General features: G+C 39.5%; 1 protein-coding gene and 1 long non-coding RNA gene across 5 annotated transcripts in view; one reads left to right on the top strand and one right to left on the bottom strand.

Annotated features, from left to right (window-relative positions):
• Positions 1 to 25: 25 nt before the first annotated feature.
• On the top strand, positions 26 to 11178 carry LOC310744739. The gene is made up of 2 exons (XR_014539722.1): positions 26 to 213; positions 10956 to 11178. It is a non-coding gene; the product is annotated as an uncharacterized lncRNA (long non-coding RNA).
• The window catches only part of ERBIN (erbb2 interacting protein), an 85884-nt gene continuing 65632 nt past the window's right edge, over positions 2823 to 23074 (bottom strand). Inside the window, exons 21-27 of one of the 4 annotated variants that reach the window (XR_014539618.1) lie at positions 21409 to 22945; positions 14597 to 14740; positions 12291 to 12422; positions 10261 to 10470; positions 9133 to 9439; positions 7489 to 8983; positions 2823 to 5987 (exon numbers count right to left, since the gene is read on the bottom strand). Coding sequence is in view for 2 of the 4 variants with exons in the window: in XM_083576005.1 (XP_083432131.1) it covers positions 5883 to 5987; positions 7489 to 7563; positions 9347 to 9439; positions 10261 to 10470; positions 12291 to 12422; positions 14597 to 14740; positions 21409 to 22945 (2296 nt within the window). In the remaining 2 variants the exon portion in view is untranslated. The remainder of the gene's footprint in view (positions 5988 to 7488; positions 8984 to 9132; positions 9440 to 10260; positions 10471 to 12290; positions 12423 to 14596; positions 14741 to 21408; positions 22946 to 23074) is intronic. The other 3 variants (XM_083576005.1, XR_014539619.1, XM_083576006.1) reach the window with 3 other exon arrangements.

The following is a 23074-nucleotide window of genomic DNA, read 5'->3' as shown; positions in this document are numbered from 1 at the left end:
AAGAAACGGAGGGCTTTTTTCTTATTGTTGAGGCAGTGCAGCACCTGAGAGACGGGCAGGGGGTGGGCGGACAAAAAACGTCAAAGCAAATGGAATAAACAATCTCTAAATTGCACTCTGCGCAGTGCCTCCTGCCTTTCCCTCTCCAGTATCCACATGCACCACAGTTGACGCATTAGAAACCTCAGGTAGCAGAATATATTTCCCTGTTAGGTGAGGTAAAATTTTTGCATATCCCACCCTCCACCCCCGTATTAAAAATCAAAATAAATGTTTTGTACAAAAAATGCCACAACAGAGAGAAGTTTCATAGATGGATGGAGAGAGAATGGATGAGAGATCAGGCTCCAAATTATGCTGGACTCAACATCCTTGACCACTTTCCATGCTGGATGGGGGCTGATGGAAACAGGCGTTCAACAACATCTGGAAGGCCACAGGTTTCTCACTCCTGTCTAGATTTTGTGTTTTCAAAAATGGACAAACAGCCCTTACTACTGATTTGCTGCAGTAATCCCAGGTGCATCCTGCACCTTGCATCCACTTATGGCTAAATCAATTATGCCTGCGTAATCTCTGCACTCCCAACTAAACCGGGGGTGGGGAAAATCAGAACTGAGGGCTTTGCACCTGCCCATTGGGAGAGATAGGAAGCCCAGAACACTTGTTCTTTAGATGTCCCTTTTATGAAGATGCATGTAGTAAGATCTTGGATCCCCTACTGGTGAGGCTCGCCGACCTCCCGCAAAAGCAAAAATTTGACCTTTTGCTGTTAGGCAAAGATCAGAAGATGACCTGGATGGCCGCCAGATTCTGTGTACAGATCTGTAGGCGCAGACCATCGCCCAACTCAAAATAGTCCGGCATGAAAAGCCCCAAACACGGCTCCATGGGTGATTCTGAGTCAACTCCCTGGGACAGTTTATTGTTGTACATTGTTGCTAAATTTAGTGTTGTACATTGTTTTGTCTGTTTTAACCATATCTGCACAGCAGTTTCTAATGTTGTGAGTGTCCTCTATTTAAGAGGCTTCTACTCTGCAGCCTTGAGATCTGACTGGAGAGCATTCCACAGGGCAGGCGTGACTGCCGAGAAGGCCCTCTGCCTGGTTCCCTGTAATCTCACTTCTTGCAATGAGGTAACAGCCAGAAGGCCCTTGGAGCTAAATCTCAGTGTCTGGGCTGAATGATGGAGGTGGAAACACTCCTTCAGGTCTAGTATTAGGAGGGTGAAAAACCATCTCTCTATTTGCTTTCATCACACAATGTGTCATTAACCTCAGATGTTGCAACCTTTTCCTGAGAGGAAATTTACAAGAAAAACAAAATCCTTTGCATGAGTTGCTGAGCTCTTCGTATGGGGCTGCTGCTGGGCTTGCTCTGTCCATCTGCTGCTGCTGATGAGTGAGCAGCAGCTGCTGTTAACCAAGGGCTGAGAGGAAGCTTGCAACTACAACTATAACAACAAAGTCTACATGGGCCACACCACCAAAACCACTAGCTGGGTCAACCCACGGGATAGGTATGGAAGGATGGGTGGGAGGACGAGAACGAGCAAGTAAGCAAAGTGTCCGAGGTCTCCCTGGCCAGGAGGGGAGCAACTTAGAGGCAAAGTGTGCAGTTTCACATGACTCCATCTTGCTTCTCCTCCAGTTATGCTCAGTGCCAGACTTTGGGCTCTCACATTTCAGTGGCACCCTATGCAACGCTAAAATTTGGCACCCATTCTATAGCATTGTGAAGCCCCCTGCAGCACAGCACCCATTGTGGATGAACCAGTTGCACTACCCTAAAAACGCCTCTGCTTGGTGGTGTGCAAAGACAGGGAGGTGTGTGTGTGAATTTGGGCCAGGGCTGAACTATTTTCAGTACCTGGTCGCCACTCCCAAAGATGCAAAGCTGTAGTAGAACTTAAAAGGGGTCCCTGAGCACATGCAAAGTGCCTTTCCCTCTGCCCTTAAATAACTAGAGATTTTGCAAGCACACAGAAGAGAGCATTAGCCCCTGTCCACTGGAGTGTGTGTGGGGGTGTGCCAATACAGTTCCTTACCAAGTCCATAAGGGACCCTAGATACACCTCTGGTGTCGTTAAGGCTGCAGTCTTATGCACACACTGAGAGCAAGCCTCATTGAATACAGTGGGACTTACTTCTGAGTAGCCATGTATAAGATTACACTGTGCCACTGTTGAATCTACTCTTCTCCCAAGAGTACTTACATACAGATTCATCTAGAGCAGGGTGTAGCCAATGTGGTACCTTCCAGATATTGTTGGGACTACAACTCCCAGGATGCCTGTGCTGCTGGGATCTGTAGTCCAACCACTTCAGGAGGGCACCATGCTGGCTGTTCCCCAAGAGGACTAGTGTTGTACCACCTGTAAAAAAGCTAATCATTTATCAGATAACTGCTCTACAAGAGCTAACTATTGAGAGGCCGCACTCCGCTCCTTAAGGTTGGGTCATCCGTTCTCCCAGAGGCTTCCTGCCAAAGTTCTCCCAAGGTTGCTATTGCAGGCATAATCACCCTCAGTGCTTGACAAATTGCCTCCCACATGCCCACACGATAGAAGAGAGAACACCAGCCAGATCAGTCCCATCCAACATGACCAATGGTCTAGGATCATCATCTGCCTCACCATTGGTTTGAGGCAGCACTCTCCTTCAAAGGGACTTAAAATCCAATACAAATAAGGAAAGGGTATTTAAAACAAAGAGAAAATTCCAAGAATCTCTGCTTGATTATAGAATGTTATCAGTGGTAGATTCAAATGATTTAGAAAATTTCAGATTGATGTCGTGAAATCAGTAAATTACACAGCGATTTAAAGAGCATTAGTTTATTATCTATTCTCCATGTGTTACTTCAGAAACAATTTAATTATATACAAAATTTGGAATGCTGAATAAATGCTGATCAATATAAACATTACATAGCTGCTAATAAGGGAATAGTTACTTTTTTAAAAAGTAGTACAGCAAATTAATGATAAAGGCTTGATTCTGTGTGTTGCTTATTGCTATGATTGTGTTCATAGGATGTGTTCAATTATATACACATTTTTGAAACTCCAGTCAAAAAAAGTAAAAAATGTATTTACACAATAAATATGTGGGGTTTCCCCCCAGAAACTGTAATTTGAACTGATTCTTTAATGAACTGTCATGAAAAGAATATTGAGTTGACAAATACTTTATTCATTCGATGCCAAAGCAACCAAGTGTGCAGATATATCTTATCTGACAAGATGAGAAACATTAAAAATCCACGGCTTCTGAATAATGATCTTCTGTTTTGAATGAGCTTTCTTCCACAGCTTCATTTCACCATCATCCAACACAAATGGTATAATGCATCCAACATTTCTTTTTTTTTAAAGTATCATCAGTGTTTGATTTCCAATATACTTTTTCTAGTTCCTTGCACCAAAAAGTAAAATAAAATAAAAAAACCCAACCCCTAGAAGGCCACAAAGTTTCTTTAAATTCTCTCAACAAACAATAATTCTTTTTGGCAATACTATTGTACAAAGCTATTCAACTAAATTAAATTCTAATAGCATGGTTTACACTGCTTGTTATTTCACACAAAATTGAATTTGAACACTTTATTTTAACCTGATGTTGTCAAAGATAAATGGTGTCCATGATCAATAAAGAATCAGTTCTGATTTGGGACTTTTTGCCCTTACCATGATTATAGTTTATGCCTCAAGTCCTCAGATTAGGACTGATTTGTGGATATTCCCTTTTAAAAGGCTGAGGTTACTAATATAATTAAAAGCAATGAATGTAAATTTTTGAATTCTCAATAAAAAGTAGAGAAATTTAAAAGACACTTTTAGAAGCATGGTAACACTGAAGCCTGCCATTATATAGCTATGTTTCTCATTTTCTTTAAAGATTAACAGCACACAGAAAATAAGTGAACTTTACCAAAATACAGCACATTTTTGCTAATATAAAAATCAATTCCTATGTAAATATTAATGAAAATCAACTAAAATTAATGTACAAAGAGTTGTTAAAGGGTTTCAATTAAAATTATCAAAAACTATACACAGTACAATATGCAGGTGATAACATCTTTGAGTGCAATATCATTGGAGTCTGTGTATTTAAAAAGTACTGCCTTTATCTGTTAAGTGTACAGGTTCCTTTCTGTTCCAGCACATCTTTCCAAATACTATAGTAGGCTGGTGCTTTTGCTAATTTCGCTTTAAAACTACCAATTTCTACTTATTAAAAACTGCAGTAACTGAATATTGCTCCAATGACAGATTAATAATTCGCCTTTAAAAAAACAGTTATTGGTCTTCTATGGCACTTTTCTCTGGTCCATAATAACCATGTATTACTTATTACCCTATAGGTTAGGCAAGCTCGTCTCTGTTATATAAAGAAAAAAGAGGAAAATAAACATAATGTTTGTCATAAACAAAATTAAATATGTATAATCCAATATTTTATACAAGTAATAAGGAACAAAGGCAGCCTGTGGTAAATCACTATTACGTTAATATAGTTAGAAACCCTTTAATGACTCTCAAGTGTCTAGTTCACATTTAATGTCACCTGTAGGAACAGCCCTTTGAGAAAGATCATTACAAACTGGTGGGTCACAAGTCCCTATCCCTTTGCTCTACAACTTCCCAACAGCAATTCTCCCATCACTCTGCAACAGTTTCTCTGGCTTTGGTTAACTAGCTCCAAACGTATTGTTTCCTTTTAGTCTAACAAGGCAATTCAAGGCCAAACAAAATCACGGTTTCTTTCCTAACCCTTTCCTGAACCATTTACTTCTGGGCAGCCCAGTCCCCACAGGCCTCACTGCCACGAACCCCATTAAAAAGAATGAAGCTTTTTTTCTGGCAGAGCAAGTTAGAGGTTTGGAACATGCACACATGTGATAGATATATAGGTGATGAGTTACAGGCAACACAGTTTTAAAAAAAACAAACTGGCCATTTAGTTTTTTCTTTTTCGTTTTTTAAAAAAATCTATAAATAAGTTGAAAATGGAGTATTTAATACAAGGCAGAAGAAAATCACCCTTTTGCACAAAACTGGGGATTTCCGTAACAGACAGGAGTCTCTGGGCACAACTCCACAGCACAGGTGAAAAAAGTTGTGTGATTAAAAACACTCAAAGTTAAATTAAAGAAAACAAATAAGACAGTCAGTTGATGGGATATGAGCCAATCCTGTAGAACTCCCAGAAGTGTATTTATAGTCTCTCTAAAAAAGACTTCACATTTTATTGCATTTTTCTATTGGTAGATATACATTCTCATGCTAACTCGTTTCCCTCTTTCTTTCTTGATTCCATACTTTCACGGCCATTTTACCTGGCCTTTCAAAATTATCCCAGCCAGCCCCACCTTCCATCTACCCATTCATCTGTACAATATGCACATAGCAAAGCCAACATATCAAATCTTATCCACATCTACAGAAGTGGTTTCAACAAAGACATTAAAACCAGGTGAACAAAAAAATAAAGGCAACAAACAGCTACAGGACAGAAAGCCCTGCCATCTGTCCATTGGCTACAATGGAGGCTCCTTGTACACAAAGTTTAGTTATGTGTATGCGTTATCCAAAAATAAACCTACCATCTGTACAAAATACACCACAGGTTTGTTTTTGGAGGAGTGATTTTTGATTGCTACAATGCTTTAAAACTCAACAAGGTTGACTACAATATGCATTTCCAAAACTGTTTTATCTATGTTCTTTACAGTGGTTTCCCCCCTATAACCACAAGATTATTTTATTACTGTACATAATTTTAAAAGTTTTTGTATATAAAAATAATCAAAATATTCAGTTTCCCACAAGTCCTTCAAAGCATCACGTGGACGTTTCTCCTTCCTCCACAGTATTTAAGAAAGTTCTCGAACAATGATGAGTTCCACTGTGTTCTGAAAAGTCTTTAGTAAGGATACCGCTTGTCCATGATCAATATTGATGAAGCTATATCCATTAGCCTGGAAAGAAGATTTAAATCCTGTTAAGTATAGAGGAAAACCTTTTCAATAACAGTTTATTTTATCTGTTTAGCCAACTCTAAATTTGATGGTTGTTTTGAGAATGTGAAGTGACAGCATGCTTCAAAGCAGTTGCAAGAACCAAAGAGAAGGTTAAATTGATAGTGTGGTATGCTGATACTGCCTGGGTTGTCCTGATAGATGGTGTATACCAGGGATGTCCAACAGGTTGATCCCTGCGAGGTTTTGGTAGATCATGGGTTGATCACTGGCTCCCTTTCCTTAGTGCTGTTGAAACTTACTCCTTCCCCGCCCTCCACTATTGTCTGATCAGTGGAAGGGAAAACAGAGCTTTCTCTCTGTGTCTGTTTTCATTCAAAGCGATATTATTGTGAGTGACTTTTTCCCGTTGGCCCTAGCCTTTAACCCCCTCCCCCAATGTAACCTCCCTCCTAAGAAAGCATTTGCATAAAAATGGGGCTCTTCTCCTCCCTAACTCAATAGCTCAATAACTTTGACCTGAACCCACCCAAAATGGGGATAGATTTTAATTCTGAAAGTAGATCGCAGTCTCTCGGGAATTGGCCACTCCTGGTGTATATCATGAGAAAGACAGAAGAAATGCAACCCTGATAATTCTCTTGGACCTCTCAGAGGATGTTATTACCCACTGGCCATGTTATCCTGGAGAGGCTCTTTGCACTGGTAGTTTAAGGTATGATGATAAGGTGGTTCCACTCCTACCTGGAGAGCCAATTCTAGAAGGTAGTTCTGGGGAACTACTTCAGGGTTTTATCATGTCCCTTCCTTTCTAAAATGTATATGGAATTGCTATGTAAGATGCCACCAGTATGCTGACAACACCCCTCTCCCCACCCCCTCTCTTTTATTAAATTAAGGTGGAGCAATGAAGGTATGGGAATGGTGCCTATATTCCATAAGGGGCTGGAATAAGGGCCAATAAACTGACACTCAATTCCAATGAAACAGAAGTTCTGTGGTTTATAGACAGTGCTTTTTTCTGGGGGTATGCAGGGGTACGCATACCCCTAAACATTTTGTGAATCTAAGTTTGGCCTCATTGTGGGACAGTATTTCAATATGGGTAGAAAAATGAGAGTACTCCTAAACATTTTTTTAAAGAAAAAAAGCACTGCTTATAGGTATTAAACCTGTTCTGGATGGACTTGTCTTCCTCCTAAATTATCAAGTGTGTAGCCTGGACGTAAGTCCTGGATCAAGCTATGTCACTGCAGGCCCAAGTAGCCTCAGTGGTGGTCTCTCATGGACAGAGGTAGCCCGGCCTCTGTTATCCATGCTCTGGTAGCATCTAGAATTGTCTACAATAATTAGATGTTTGTGTAGTTGCTTTCGAAGAATATTCAGAAACTTGCGATCAGAAGTGACGGAGCGGATAAGGGACGGGGAAAAGAGACAATATTTTGAAGGCTGCTATAGTGATCAACATTAATAATTGGTAAACTGCTTTAAGCTACATTACCTGAATAATTTTATCACCTGGCTGCAACAGTTTAGATGCTGGTCCTTCAGGCTGTACCCTGGTTACAAATATACCCTTCAAGTGAACAGGAAACAAATGTTAAATACATACATGCTGGTTTATAGGAACACAACCTTCTATATCTGCAGTAGGGATTTTGACTTTTATATTTGAATGACAGATTCTCTGCATCATCCTAGAAGTTGTATCAAAGACTGTGCAAGGCAAAGTCCAAAGTCCCACTGTGCATGTGCACAGTGGTTCAAAATACTGGGCTGGCCTTGTAGTCACTATTTCAAATAATTTTCCCTTGTTTTTGTCTTATCCAATGCTGCACTAGGAATGCAATATATTTGTTCCATGGGCTAGAAAAACAACAACGTAAGTCAGAGCTTTTTTTTCTGGGGAAACACAGGGGTACCCCTAAACATTTTTTTAGAAAAAAAGCACAGACATAAGTGAAGTTAGCCACAACAGAACAGCTTTCTATTAAGACCTAATTTGGCTTAGCTGCCTTCAGGTTAGAGGGTATGCTTTGGAGGAAACGTTCTCCTTGTTTTCTTAGGCTTTCTTCCTATCTTACCAGCAATCAATTGACTCCAGAACCCCACTATTCCTCCATTTGTAAAATGAATTGCATCCAGCAGGGCACTCGGTGATATGAAACTCAGTCATAATCAGAGCAGATCCACTGAAATTGACAGACTTAAGTCAATGGATTTTAATTAGTCTACTCAGGGTATAACTAGTGCTGAATATTACCTGTTTATTTTACCATACGTAAGTACGGTAAATCATACTTTTGAAAGTAAGGTTTTAAAAGAGAAGGCTGGCAAGCCTTTCAATCTCATCACTCAAAAGAATTCTCTGAATAAGGCTTACAGCTAAAACCTTGTGTTGTTGGGAATGTATTACATATTGGCCTATGATATGAAGTTTGGTCTATGATATGAAGTTTGCTTTATTAAATCAGCCAGACTACCACGAAACTAAAATTCATCAACATTATGGTAGTTCTATAATTTCCTCCGACAACAGGAATTGTGTTTTCCGAATAGCTACTTTCCTCAAGTTTAACCCTATCTAGCCTGTTTTTCTTTTTCTTAAGTAGTAATTATTACATATTAAGGTAAAGGTAAAGGGACCCCTGACCGTTAGGTCCAGTCGTGGCCGACTCGGGGGTTGCGGTGCTCATCTCACTTTATTGGCTGAGGGAGCCAGCGTACAGCTTCCGGGTCATGTGGCCAGCATGACTAAGCCACTTCTGGCGACCAGAGCAGCGCATGGAAACGCCATTTACCTTCCCGACGGAGCGGTACCTATTTATCTACTTGCACTTTGACATGCTTTTGAACTGCTAGGTGGGCAGGAGCAGGGACTGAGCAACGGGAGCTCACCCCGTTACGGGGATTCGAACCGCCAACCTTCTGATCGGCAAGCCCTAGGCTCTGTGGTTTATTACATATTACATCTTAACAATTCTTTGCACACAGAGCTAAACTCAATATTGGGCTTATGAGGTCCTTCCACCTCCACCATCTCTCTCTTCCTATTGTGTTAGATAACTGCACAAGAAAAAGAGTGAAAAATAATGTTTATTAATGCTGGGGTGGGCGAAGTGCATCTATGTGTGTGTATGCACACACAAATGCAACTGTTTACAACTATTTGTTTATTTATGGTCAATATAGTCCATCCTTCTTCCCAAAAGGAAGCATGGGAAGTCTGAAAGAAAAAAATACATTAATCATAAAAACCTTTAAAACATCAAAGAGTTCCTCCTCAATAAAGACAGCAACAGTTAATACCTCCCAAACAATAACCACACCCCAAGAGACTGAATCTATTTAATACTCACGTCATCATCAGGCCTGAAGGGGTTTCCTCTGCCACCGGTTCCTCCTGATATACTAAAGCCAAGCTCTGGATCCTTTTCAATTCTCACTCTTATCTAAGAAAATCAGAAAATTGATTTGTTCTGCATGTTCAGCTTCATGGAAAAACTGCAGCCATTACATAATCCATTTTTATATCACATAATACTATGCTTTACTTCTATATTTTCAAGTTCACCAATGCTTTAAAATCTTTTGTTGAATTTCTATTAAGTTTTATATTCCTTGTATTTGTTTTGTAAGTTGCATGGGTTACTCAAAATGAAATACTTACTAAATAAATAAACAAATATTTCTCTAAGCATATTGGGCATATTACTGGAAAAATTATATGGAAGCATGAACAACAGTGGTAATAAGTGGGCTTTTTCAGCACTGGCCCCGATGTGGTGGAACGCTCTGTCACAAGAGACTAGGGCCCTGCGGGACTTGACATTTTTCTGCAGGGCCTGCAAGACAAGAGCTGTTCCGCCTCGGCTTTGGTTTGGACTCGGTCTGACCCTTATGTTTCTCTCCCCTTATGGTCATGATTTATCAGCTATTTTAAAATGAGGCTGCATTTTAAATTGCATTTTAACCTGTATTTTAAATTGGGGTTGTTGTTTTCTCCCCCCCCTCTCTTTTCCCCCTATTATGTTTTTACTGTGTTTTTATGGAGGTTAGCCGCCCTGAGCCTGGCTCTGGCCGGGGAGGGCGGGGTATAAATAAAAATTATTATTAGTATTATTAGTATTATTAGTATTATTAGTATTATTAGTATTAAGGTGACAGGTCACCAGCAAAGGATATTCGCAGGGTCTCAACCAAGTAAATGTTTCCAGTGCTTTCCAACGACAATCTGAGAATTTATTCATTAAGTCGTAACTTTTGCCCTTACCTCTTGCTTTGACATCTCGTGGCTTTGCCTTGATGGACCCTGGGACTGACTATAGGGTGGCTGATGGGCAACTTTAAGCATTAGATAATCAATTAATTGCTCTCTAGAAGGATGTCTTGCCACAGTTGTTTGGGAAGCAGGATGATGGATTTGGCTATAGTTTGCCTGAGGTCTTGGAGGCTGGCACATCTGCCCATTCGTCAAAGGTATCTGGATAAATGAATATTTCTTAAGCAACATTTTACATCCGCAAGAATATGCATATATATTATCTTGATGCTCAGCTGATAATGATTTTGCAACACTTACAAGAGATTTTGTTGTCAAACATGTCTGTTCTATTCTTCTTTTTAAAAAATCTAATAGCATTATACACAAAACAAATGGGAATGAAATGGATTTTTTCCCCAACTTTTGTTTAGAACAAACTAGACCACTGGGTAATGGGCTAAACTAATCAATTAGGGAACATATAATTTTTTTGGGTGGAAGTACTCATAGATTTTTGAATTGTTTTTGAAGTTTTAGTATATTGCTTATGGTTCTCAAAGGATGTGGCAGGGGAAGATAGCAAATGTGATGGTAAGATCCAAGGACAATCAAAGAAACATTTAAACATTTCAGTGAACTATAATATAGTATATAAATTTCGGTGTACTATAGTATAGTATAAAAAAATTCTTTTTTATTTGCAGAATATGAATAGATATCTTTTCAAAATCAGAGCAAGAGCATCAAGTGATACTGAGGACAATGTAGTTGTGATCCAGAACTACTGTTTGAACAGAGAGCTGGAGAAGACTCATTTATAATTATATTTTGTGAATGATTCATGTTCTTAAGTTGCTGCACTGTTTTATACTTTCTGGATGTTCCGTGATCATATTGAAAGTAGTTGTGTTCTATGTTATAAATTAAGCATTGCTAGAAGTTGTTTATTTTTGTTTTCAAATGTATTTTTATCAAAAAATTCAGTGTGGCACAAGAAAAAAATTATTCTGAAAGTTAGCGCAGAGAAAAAGGTTTGAGAACCACTGGCTTATATGAATGCATGAATAATGCATTTATTTTCCCACTCTAATTTGTGGCAGTTAAGCTTGGATAACCAAATGGGTGTTGTAGTTGAGCCTTTCATGATACAACAAGGCACTGGAGTTGCAATTCTATACACAGCTATCCAGGAGTAAGTCTCACTGAGTCCAATGTGACTTGTTTCTGAGTAGACATGCAAAGAACAGCTGACATTTTCTGTGTTATAACCTGTCTTGAGTATACACAATTAGGTAAGTAAATAGTTGCTGATTTTTTTTCTTCACTATGCATTTCTTGCCCATAACAATGGCCTTGTTTGGCTGAAATTAACAAGGTCTGGACTTGTGAGCTCCCAACTCCCCTGTACTCCTACAATGCAGCCACAACAGGAGACTGGAAACTAGTAAGACAAGAATGGATCGGCATTTGAATCCAGCTTCAAGCAAGGCAGAAAATGAACTGAGCCTCCAAGGAAGGCAGGCAGCTCACATCTAGTAAAAGGATAGCATTTTCTGCCTCCTTCAAGCAAATGGAAGATAGAAACCCAAGTGCCACTCGAGAAGGGAAGTTTCTGCTTCCATTTTAAGTGAACCGCACTTTATTTATTTAAATATTTAAATAAATAATTAAACTGCACTGCAATTAATTTAATTATTTCATAAAATTTATACACCGCTTTATTGTATATATATTTAAAAAAACTTCAAAGAGGTTTACTCATTATGCTCAAGCCTGGACAAATTGTGGTCTGCCTTAACTATAATTTAGGGAAACATGTCAGCTTCACACAGTGATTAATTTCCCTAAACCATAGTTAACATTTATGCATTTGGATATAATTAACCATTAATTAACTAGAAATGAAAGCTTTTGATCTTCTTGTTAACACAACAGGGAGGTGGGAGCACAGAATGCATAGTTTAGCATTGTACCTGAACCAGGTATTTGTGTCAGAACAATACTTTTATAGATTATGAGTGATCCCTGTAGCTTATTACCTGCACAGGAACTTTCTTCATGTTGTCTGAAGCAACATCTTTGAGGCTAAGTGTGGCAGATGAATAGTTCTGCTGTCCAGCAATGAATACATCTTCTTGACATTGCTCTACTGAGGTTGATGTTTGGGGATGCTTTAAATGATAAAAGCATACAAACATTACTGCTATATTGTAAACACGTTATACAGGAATTGCCAATTTTGTTCATATGACTGTTAAGCATATTACTTTGGTGCATTCAAGAATTTAATCATATTAATCAGCCTTGAGAGGACCATAAATGTTAACTCCAGCTTTTGAAACAACACTGGAACTTACTCTGAACTGCATAATAAAACTATTCATTAAACAGTTGCTATTTAAGGATTTGCAAACATAACACAAAAGTCTTTTGTTAACTTTGTTCTGCTAGATTTACCCGATGCCCATCCACTTTTTGGAACATGAACCTCACCATTGCCACTTCCTATACCTTGTCTTGCTGAACTATGTTAACAATTTAGTTTGCATGAATTCCTCTAAATATAATTTCTATTGCTTATTTTCCCTCAGGAATTGAAAGGTAGGTGGGACTAGGACAGCCATTCTCTTTTTATGACAGAAGTATGGGGTTCCAAAGCAGCTCAGTGGAACTACTGTGAGCTGTGTATCAAACATATCATCATCATCATCATCATCATCATCATATTATTATTATTATTTAGTATTAATAAAGCACTATCAACGTGCAGAGCTCTTCACAGACTGACCAATAAAAAGATACATTCTTGTTCCAAAGATCTTAAAATGTAAATCAGTGAGAAACAACAGAAGGAAGAAAGATTAATAACGCAAAGGCAACAGGAAAAGAATATGGTTCTGTTCAGTTACATGCTAAATTACAATAAGGAATGAGGAATCAAGATTTAGCCAAAGGTTACATAGAGGAAGACCCCGGGAGGCAGGCGGGATGGCAAGGAGAAAGTGCAGAGTGATGCATCAGGAAGAATTCAGTTGGCTGAGGATGTTGGAGCTGGAGACAGCATGTACTGCAATATGATAATGAAAAAATAAGGGAAGGGAAGGTCAGGCTAGGCTATGTTGGATACAGGAGCAGACAGGAAGCCAGTACAGGTATCTAAAGAGGGAAATGATATGATATTAAATATGATGAGTGAATTATTTTTGAGTGCCAAGATGTTGCAAAAGAAGGCCAGAAAGGAGAAGGCTGCAGTACACAAGGTGAAAGATGGCCCAATTATGAACTGGAATTTTTGCCAAGAGGGCAAACAGGAATGGTCATATTTTTGCAAAGTTATACAACGTGATTTGGAAACAGATTGAATATTGAGAAGAAATAATCAAAGATAATGTTCGGGCCTCATGTCCTATAAACAAAATGGATGATGATGTTGAGTAGAGAATCCAAAGAGACAAAAAGGCTTGTGAAGTTGTGTAAGTTCCTTGGACATATTAAGTTAACTTTTAATCAAGAAAAACGAGGGGGGCTATAGATGGCTCATACTTAGAAATGAGTAATTATATCTAACTACGGAGTAAATTAAACTTCCCCTATTATCTATGAGGAGAAGTTGGTGAATCCTTGTGAACCCCAGTATAGAATTGTGATTCTGGCTGCTGCCTATGCCTTTGTAACACAAAGCTGCAGTACTGTTTACATAGTTTCATCAGCGTACAGAGCACTTTTTATAGGGGACCCTGATTACATTGCACAAGTTAAAATAAAAGGGAAAACATAACAGGGGAGGTAGTGAATAGAGAAGCTAAAGCATCAGTGTGAGCCAACAGAAATACATAAAAATCACCACTCCAATTTATTTATACTGTATTATCATAGAATTCCACAGGCTGAAAGCAGTAACCATCAGGTTACACTGAAACCAGATATGCTTGTAAGATAATAAACAAGCTCAGAACTATTGAATTATCTAAACATCTCAAGGAAGGGAGCTGTTTTTCCATCCTTGAGAAGGAGAATCCCTAAGGTCACCTGCCAATCTCTTCAGTATCTTTATATGGCTATCAGTTGGCTTGTAGGCAGAATATGCCAAATTATTATATAAAAAATTAAGTCTCATTTCAGAACTGCTCTTCTCTGATGCTTTAGCAGAAAGCATTTTTAAAAAATTACAAATATTGAAGGAAAATTCTTCAATAATTGCCATTATTGAATCATCATATTACAGTAATGGGTGGAATCAGCCACAATCGAGAATTACACAATTACAAAAGTGCAGTTTTAAAGGCACTATCACATGCCTCTTCCAATTTCTTACTAACAATAGCCTGTTGATGTATGTACTCACACGAACAATGTGAACACCAGAACTTCTTCCGTCTGCAACACTCAAGGCAACATTGCCTTGGCTGCCATGCAGATCCCTAGAGCTGCCATAGTGAAAGCTGCTAACTGGAGCATAATTGGAATTAAAGGACCTAGACAGCATGCTCTGAATAAAGAAGGGACAGATAACAGAGATTAGTGCAGCATGCATAAACCACGGGACACGTTATACACCAAGTCAGTATGGACACACATACTGCATAACCATGCAAAAAAGAAATATCATGCGCACAAAGGGTAACACCCATTGTGACTAGAAAAAACCTCAGTGACATGCCGTGTGATCTTGCTTGTTGTAACGTAACAAGCAGTCTGACACACAAATTACGTAAAAACAAGCCCATTCAAAATGTGCACGACGCTAAGAAAAACACATGTTTAGCTGTCACGTTTTAAACATCCTCAACATAATCTATGGGCAGCTAAGTTTACAGAAAGGGAAAGTGGATGACTGAAGTACACTTTTCTGGAAGCTCATTCTGAGCAGACACACCGTTGCCTCAACCTATTTCTGCATTGCAGACAACTTCCCACTTACATGCATTTTATTTGTGCGCGCACACACACACACACACACACACACAGGGTCAGGTACCTGGAAATGAGGAGCACCTGGGCAACCAAGCCCAGCCATCCCTCTGGTTCTTCCCCACTCATCAGCTGTGCCCATCCATGGAGCCATGTGAGCCGGAGGGACAGTGCAGGTTACCCAGCTGAGGTGCAGGGAAGCTTCACCCCTGCCCAGCAGCTGAGCTGATACTTGTGACCCCCCCCCATTTTACACGATTTTGCATATGCAGACGGGGGTTCAGAATGTAACTCCCAGGAAAATGAGGAGTCGCTGGTATTTTAGGGGGCAGTTTTTCCAACACTCTTTTCTGGTCTTTCAAAACCAGCACAAAATTAGAATTACTGAAGTTTAACATGACTTAAATTGAATTTAGAAGACTAATCAGGTTTATCTTCAAAGTTTAGAATTTTCAAACCATTTTCATTTACATAAGATGAGATAGCACTTTCCAATGTCGATACTGATTATGACAACATTGGTTTAAATCATCATCTTTTATAAACATATTTTTGTGTGTGTGAATAAAGGACACAGGAACAACAAATGCAGCAGATCCGGTAGTTTTGCAAAGTTAGCTGACAACAAATGAATCAGGAAGGTTGCTGAAAATATTCAAACACAACCACTCACAGTTCCTAAATGTTTGCAATATTACTAGATGTTATGAGGAAACCAATAATGATAAACACAGGCTAAAATCCTAAGCACTATAATAATAATAATTTTATTATTTATATATGTCCCATTTCATTAGCTCCCCAGCAGAGAGAAGTGATATTTAAAATATTTTTATTCTACTTTTCCTCAAAAGGAGTTCAAGGTAGCTAACAATTAAAACAATAAAATAAGAAAAAGACCAAAAAACTACAAAAATTAAAAGCAACAAACATTAAGCACATTAATCAAAAGTTGCTCAATAAAACAATTTAAACTTTCTCCAACGGCATGCCATTAACATGCAGTGAAAAGTTATTAGAAAGATAGCTAGGCAGGCTTTCCTCAAGGAGGAAGTCCAAAGCCTGAGCCTAGCTACTGAAAAGGTCCTTTTATCGATCCTCAACTAGATGTATTTTAGGAGTCATTGAAGCTTCTATTGAAGATCTTTACAGCTTCATTAACTTTGAACCATGAAATAGTAACTGATACTCAAACCAGGATCACCCCCCCAAAACAAACACTGTCCGATTCAATCCAAACTAGTGCCAAAGTTTTGCAACTGTTTTCAGAGGAAACCCCAAGTTTTGAAGGGCCCCTCAAAATGGGTTACTGTCTTAGTGTGGGGCCATATTAGAGTTAGTCTTCTTCACCTTTTGTTTTTCAATGCATGTATGAGAACTGGTGCACCCAAAGAGCCCACCAGGATTGCTTTCTGAGTAGTCGAACATAGGATTTCAAGATAACGTATCATGACATATATCTGTCTCTTTGGGAAGCAGAACTTGCAAGTTAATAGTTTCAAATACAGAGTTGTTTTTTTAAAGTACTTTTTATTGATACCCATTCCAGTGTAAAGGGTCTATTGCCAGCTTCTTTAGGAGTGCCCAGGAAAGTAGGTGGAGCAAGGGTTAAAGACTACGCATTGTGAAGACCACAGGCCTCTCAGCAATTTGTATGGATAATCTTGTGTGTATTAAACATGTTCTGATCCAGAATCTACATTTTATGTTGCCTTACAGTTCTGCTACTGGAATTGTAAAAAAACCAGAAATGTTTTATTTGTTATAAAAATCTCAATAAAAAGAGTAACCAACTTTTGATGGTACTGCAAAATGTGGGGGTTTCATTGCAAAAAGGCTGCAAAACAATTGCAAAACTTTGGAGTTCGTAGCTGATCTTAATTACCATGCAGGCTTGTACAAAAGAAGGCTACTTCCCAATCCACTGTGGCCTCTTGCTATGTGATGATCTGAGACTTCTGACATTCCAGAGCATAGCGGAAAGGAGACATGCAGTGACTCCCTCATAGCTGAGACCATGTTAGACGGGGTCTAAACCCAGAATTAATCCTTAGCTGTTTTTGGACTACAATTCCCATCATCCCTGACCACTGGTCCTGCTAGAGAGGGATGATGTGAGTTGTAGTCCAAAAGCAGTTGGAGACCCAAGTTTGGGAAACCCTGACCTAGTCTGTTCATGAAGCAGAAAGAGGTGAGATGATAGAGTTCTGAAGCTTTAGGATGAATAGTATCATTTCAGATACATTTTAGAATTATCTCTTACATTTTTAAAAACAAACAAACAAACATGTTCTGCTATCAGAAAATAAGCACAGCAGGAAGAGAGCTCTCCCTGATGTGCTGGTGTTTTTTGTTTTTTAGGAAGCTTGGTACATAAATGGCATCCCCTACTTGCACAAGGGTGGTGCTGTGGGTTAAATCATGGCGGTTCAAATCCCCGCGACGGGGTGAGTTCCCATTGCTCGGTCCCTGCTCCTGCCAACCTAGCAGTTCGAAAGCACAGCAAAAGTGCAAGTAGATAAATAGGTACCACTCCGGCAGGAAGGTAAACAGCATTTTCGTGCGCTGCTCTGGTTCGCCAGAAGCGGCTTAGTCATGCTGGCCACATGACCCGGAAGCTGTATGCCGGCTCCCTTGGCCAGTAAAGCGAGATGAGCATCGCAACCCCAGAGTCGGTTGCGACTGGACCTAACGGTCAGGGGTCCCTTTACCCTTTACTTGCACACTAAATTGATACATTCCTTCATTCTAGCCTCACATTCTGCCACATGTATAAATGAGATCTTCCGCTGTACAAAATACTTATCATGTTCAGTAGGGTGGAACCATACCTGCACATTTTAAATTATATTGTTTTAAGGAGAAGAATTACAAGACTTCACCCTTTTAAAAAGAATGCTGAAATTCAGGAATGGAATATTCCTGAGGGGGTCAGGACACCAGAACAAACAAACACACACACACACACACACACACACACACACACACACACACCACCCATTGCTGTTTAGTCTGCTTAGGTTTAAAATGTATTCAGACTTTTGTATAGGAAACTAATCTGCGAGCTGAATTTGAGTACTTTGGCCTGAATTCTTTTAATGGCTTTCTCTACTGGTTTCACATGTAGAATTTATTATCCCTGATGTGACCTTTACTGAATTCCTTCTCAACGGGGGCTCAATTAAAATAACTGCTGATGAAATCCAACGAATACACTAGAAAGGTGAAAAACTGGTCGAACTAAAAGTAAGAGTCCCATAGTGCTTTTATACATAAAGTATTCTTTTTAGGTAAGTTAAGGCTCATTACTTCCCACATGTCTGAGAGCTTTCCTCATTGTTCCGCAGCCGTGCCTTGCGAAAATCTGATCTTACCCACTGAACTGAAGCTTGGTTAAGCAAAATCTCTCTTTGAATTTTCAGTGCATCTGATAAGATCCAATTCAGTGGGTAAGATCAGATTTTGGCAAGAATAATGAGAAAAGCTCTCGGACCTGGGGGAATTAATACACAATACAATCAAAATATAGATCAAGCAAAAGTGTGGATCAACCCTAAATTTAAAGAGTACCATTACAAATGAGAACATGGGTGTTGTCTAAACAAACACTAAAGCTAAGCAATGCATATTATTTTAGGAATGAGACCAATTTCAGAATTCTAGGACTAATGGCTGGTTGATGTACATTTTGTGCTTTAAATCATGCTATCTAAGAAACCACATATTATTTGCAGTATGATTGCCACTTACATTTTCAGAGTGTTTGTCATGTTTCCCTAAAATCAAACTGAACCATGTAGGTTACAGTATGGCATGTATCCAAACAGTGTAACCTTTCAGAGGCAATTGCATCAGAATAATTAAATGAAACTGCAGGTGGGATCTACATCATTCATAAAAATGCCAAACCATGCTGAAGTGCTATGGAAAAGAGCCTGAGTGGGCCTGAGCTTGGGCTCTCCAAATTCCCTTCTCTTCCACCAGTGCAGTGGTGAGATTAGTTAAAAGCAAATGATTCCAATCAGTTTGTTTTTATTTCCAAGCCAGAACTAACTGTGGCCAGCTTTAAACTGTGGTTTACAATCTTGGCCTGTTCAGATAAACCATAGTTAAAACCAGTCACAGTTTGTCCTGGTTAGGACAGTTAGTTGAATATGGAAGTAAATGCTTCTGTTTTTCCCCTTACAGCCACACTGAAGGGAGCCAGGGGAGCGCCCACGAACCCAGGCCTCATTTCCACAACACTAAGGTTAGTTTTATATCTACAGCAGCCTATGATGAAGTACTTTGGAATTCTCTTTCAGGAAACAGCCATTACCTTCATACTCTACCCTGCAGCTATTTACTATAGCCCACACAAACTTGCTTTTCCAAGATTCAGAGACTTCTCATTCTGATCACCCAAATTCAAAAACAAGCATTTAAAGCTATCTGGAACATATGATCAGTAGGAATCCAAGTCCTACATTTTACATCAGTCTTTTATTTAAGCACTCACCTGACAGCCACAGGCAACAAGGCTTTGCACACAGGCAAGTCAACTGGTTGGCAGACAGTGGTGCTAACTTGAATAAAATATGGGGGGGGGCACAAGGTAAGCCCCACCCCACATAACTGATCACATGACACAGTGCACCCACACCATTTGAATACAATGCCCATAAACTTGGGGGGGGGAGCAGCCTCCTCAAATATTTTATGGGGTTGCAAAGCCCCCTCAGCCCCTAGGAGTTGGCTCCTATGTTGGCAGACAAGGTGCTGAGTGCTCCAACCCTTCTCTGTGTCCAGCATAGCAGCCAAACAGGCTGCCAGAAGATAGAAGTCACTTCCTTCATACTCTACATAGAAATACAGTAGGCTACTGTAAGAAGGGACAGAGGACCCTGTCCCTCCTCTGCCAGCTCCCACCAAGCTAGGGTTTTTTTGTGCTTGTGTGCAGACTAGTGACTTTTGTGGATTTACAATGCTGTCTTGATGAATCAGTCCAACTTTCTGTCTCCAACAGTAGCCACCAGATGGCCCCAAGAAGCTTAAAATATATGGGAGGATGGATTTAAGCCACAACCAACATCTGAACAGAGGAGCTATATTTAATTGAACATGAAATGCAATTGATAAAATGTTTGGGTTTTTCTATCAAATATGGATTGTAACAGATTAGAAAATCTGCATTTAAAGCGAAGGAGCTGCTTCTGAGAGCGGGAACAAATATCTAAACAACGCAGTCCTTTGTTACCAGTTTTATGGTAACATGTCAGTACTGCAGCAGAACACTGTGTGTGGATGCTGACCCTACCTGAATGTAGCATCAATGCAGTCTATGGGTCTGTTCCAATATTACGTCTGATACTGTATTGTAAAACTCAAGGAGAAAACAATGTGTGATCTCCTGTAATCACATTTCTGGTAATTTCTTCTCCCATTCTCTATTCTCACTCAACTTGTACCTTAGTCTCAGCCCCGTCCCCCAAGCCGCCTTCCTTTCATTCCTCTTCCCAGGCCCTTTTACTTTCACCTCTTTCTCTTGGAAATAGCTTTCTTTTCTTCCCTGCTTTTCTATTCCCAATTTGTTTTTATATTTATTTATGGTTATACATTAACCTTTTGTAAATTCCTCCTCTGTCCTTTTCCCTCAGTGGAGGAAGATTTCCTTTCCTCTCCTCATTCCCCAAACTGTCTTCCAGTCTGCTGGTCCAACCAAAAGGCTATGGCATAATTAAGTGGCAAGACAGGCAAGAGGAGGTACTGGGCATGGCAATGAGGCCTTCCTGAAGGTGGCCCAAGGCACACTGGTGGGTTCTGATCCACTATTTGAGAAACACAGTGTTATTCAAATGTCATTCTATGAGATTCAGTCATGGCAAAGCTGCAACCATGCGTCTCTGATAATATATGAATCAGGTTTTCGTATGTGAGCTTCAAGCGTGCTGAAACACATCACTTTCCCACTTAGATTTCACTAGACATTATGGCAAAAAACCTCAGATATTCTTTAGCAACTTACTATTTTCAACAAAGCATGTAGGCAGGATGTCAGATAGTCACAGTTGTTTGTGCAGCAGGATGCATGCTTAAAATAGCTTCTATCATGTTTTGAACATGGTTTTAAATTTATAAATAGATTACTTAAAATTTCAAAGCACACTATCACAGCTGGAGAACATGCATCACTTCCAAAACTGGACTTTTATAGGTTGACTCAGGAGAAGGATAGCAAGTTGAAGGAGAAGTAGTCAAGTTATTTACCTTTTCTAATTTTTTGGCCTCAATGTGTCGCAGCACCTGTTCCCTCCAGTCATGGGGAACTTTACTTTTTCCTGGAGGATCTAGCAGAGAGTGTTCAGAGTTAACTCTTGGGTTTGTTCTTTTAGAAGGACTAGTCCTTGAGTAATTGAAGTCACTAACTGACATAGTTCTCTCTGGTATTTCGTTTGCTGAAGGGCGAGCACTCTGAGGCCGAGGTACGTTGGGCCCATCCACGCTGTAGGTTCTTGCAGAAAGAGGTCTTTGCGGCCCTGACATTATTGGTGGAACTCTTCCCATTGAGTGCAAATCCCTGTACGTTAAATAATCTCCTTCAGGAACCTGAGGGCGCCGAGGAGGCCCAGAATCACCAATGTTCATGGAAGCAGTGGAAGAGACACTGCTCTGCCGCTGGAGAGTATTTCGGCTTGCTCCAGAAACAAGTCTGTCATTTGGTGGAACGGCCCACATTTCCATATGCCGGCCACCCATCCTCTGATGTGTATTATACGCAGCAGTAGCTCTAACATTGTTATGGTTAGAGAAATTCATGTTGGCAGAATGTTTCACAGAATTACAGCCATCTGCGGTATCTGACCTTGGCAAGCGTTGAGGAGGCAAGCAGCTTTGTTCAACTAGGGAGTTTTGTTTCGGGGGCCACAAGGATTCTTTGGCTGCCATGCTGCTACTGTACTGGATATTATATTGAGGGGTACTGAATTGTTGTGAAGTATTTGTCCCTTGCCCTCTTATTACATTAGTACCTTCAGGATTATGATTCGAATCAAATTTGAACACTGTTTTTGTACACATTAAATCAGATGATGATGAACATGCAGGAAATACTTGTAATGGCTGGTCATAGAGGAGAGTAGCTGATTTACTCCGGACTATGTTTTTCCCATCTGGACCTGTCACTGCTGGTTTTACTACAGGATTTGGCTGCTGGGATCCATTGTCATTGATGATATCATAAATTTTCAGAGCACCTGTGTCCATGTTAGTTATGCTGTGAGATTTCACAACTGGTCCACTCCGCTGGGGGGACAAGTCTTCAGTGCTTTTTGAAAGACACATTTCCAAAGAAGAATCAGTATCAATTGTAGCACTTCTCTTTAGCTCTGGTTTTCCTGCACAGTGAAGCCCTTCCTCAGAATGTCCATTGACATTATTTATAGGACCCAGGTTAGAATATTTATTTCCATTTTCCAAATGCTCAATTTCTTCTTTTATATTATTGTTTAAAAAGCCCTTAACTGACGGTAATTCCTGTGATTTTATTCGTTCTACTACATTTGATTGGATTCCTTCCTCATCAGTCAACTTGCAGATATTCATGTTAATTTGGTGAAATTTGTGAGACTCATCAGTAGCATTGTTTAGCTCAACACCTCTTTCTATCAGAGCTAATCTCTCCTCAATGTTTAATCTGAATTCAGTGAAATTTGTAACTTGATCTTCAGCATCTAGTTTTTCATCTGCTATGACATTTAATTCACCTCCATTTTGTAAAAGACTGTTGGAATTTTCATCTTCTTGCCTGAAAGCAAAAAATTAATAGTTTAACAAACTGATAGATATGACAACAGCATTGTTATTATGTTGGTATATCAATTACTTGTTGTGCACTAATAAAATAGTTTTATAAGATGCAATGTACTAAGCATCT

This window comes from Podarcis filfolensis (genome assembly GCF_964270895.1).
Source record: "Podarcis filfolensis genome assembly, chromosome: 11".
Classification (NCBI taxonomy): Eukaryota; Metazoa; Chordata; class Lepidosauria; order Squamata; family Lacertidae; genus Podarcis; species Podarcis filfolensis.
The sequence above is the reverse complement of the archived record's forward strand: the minus strand, read 5'-3'. Positions and strand labels throughout refer to the sequence as shown.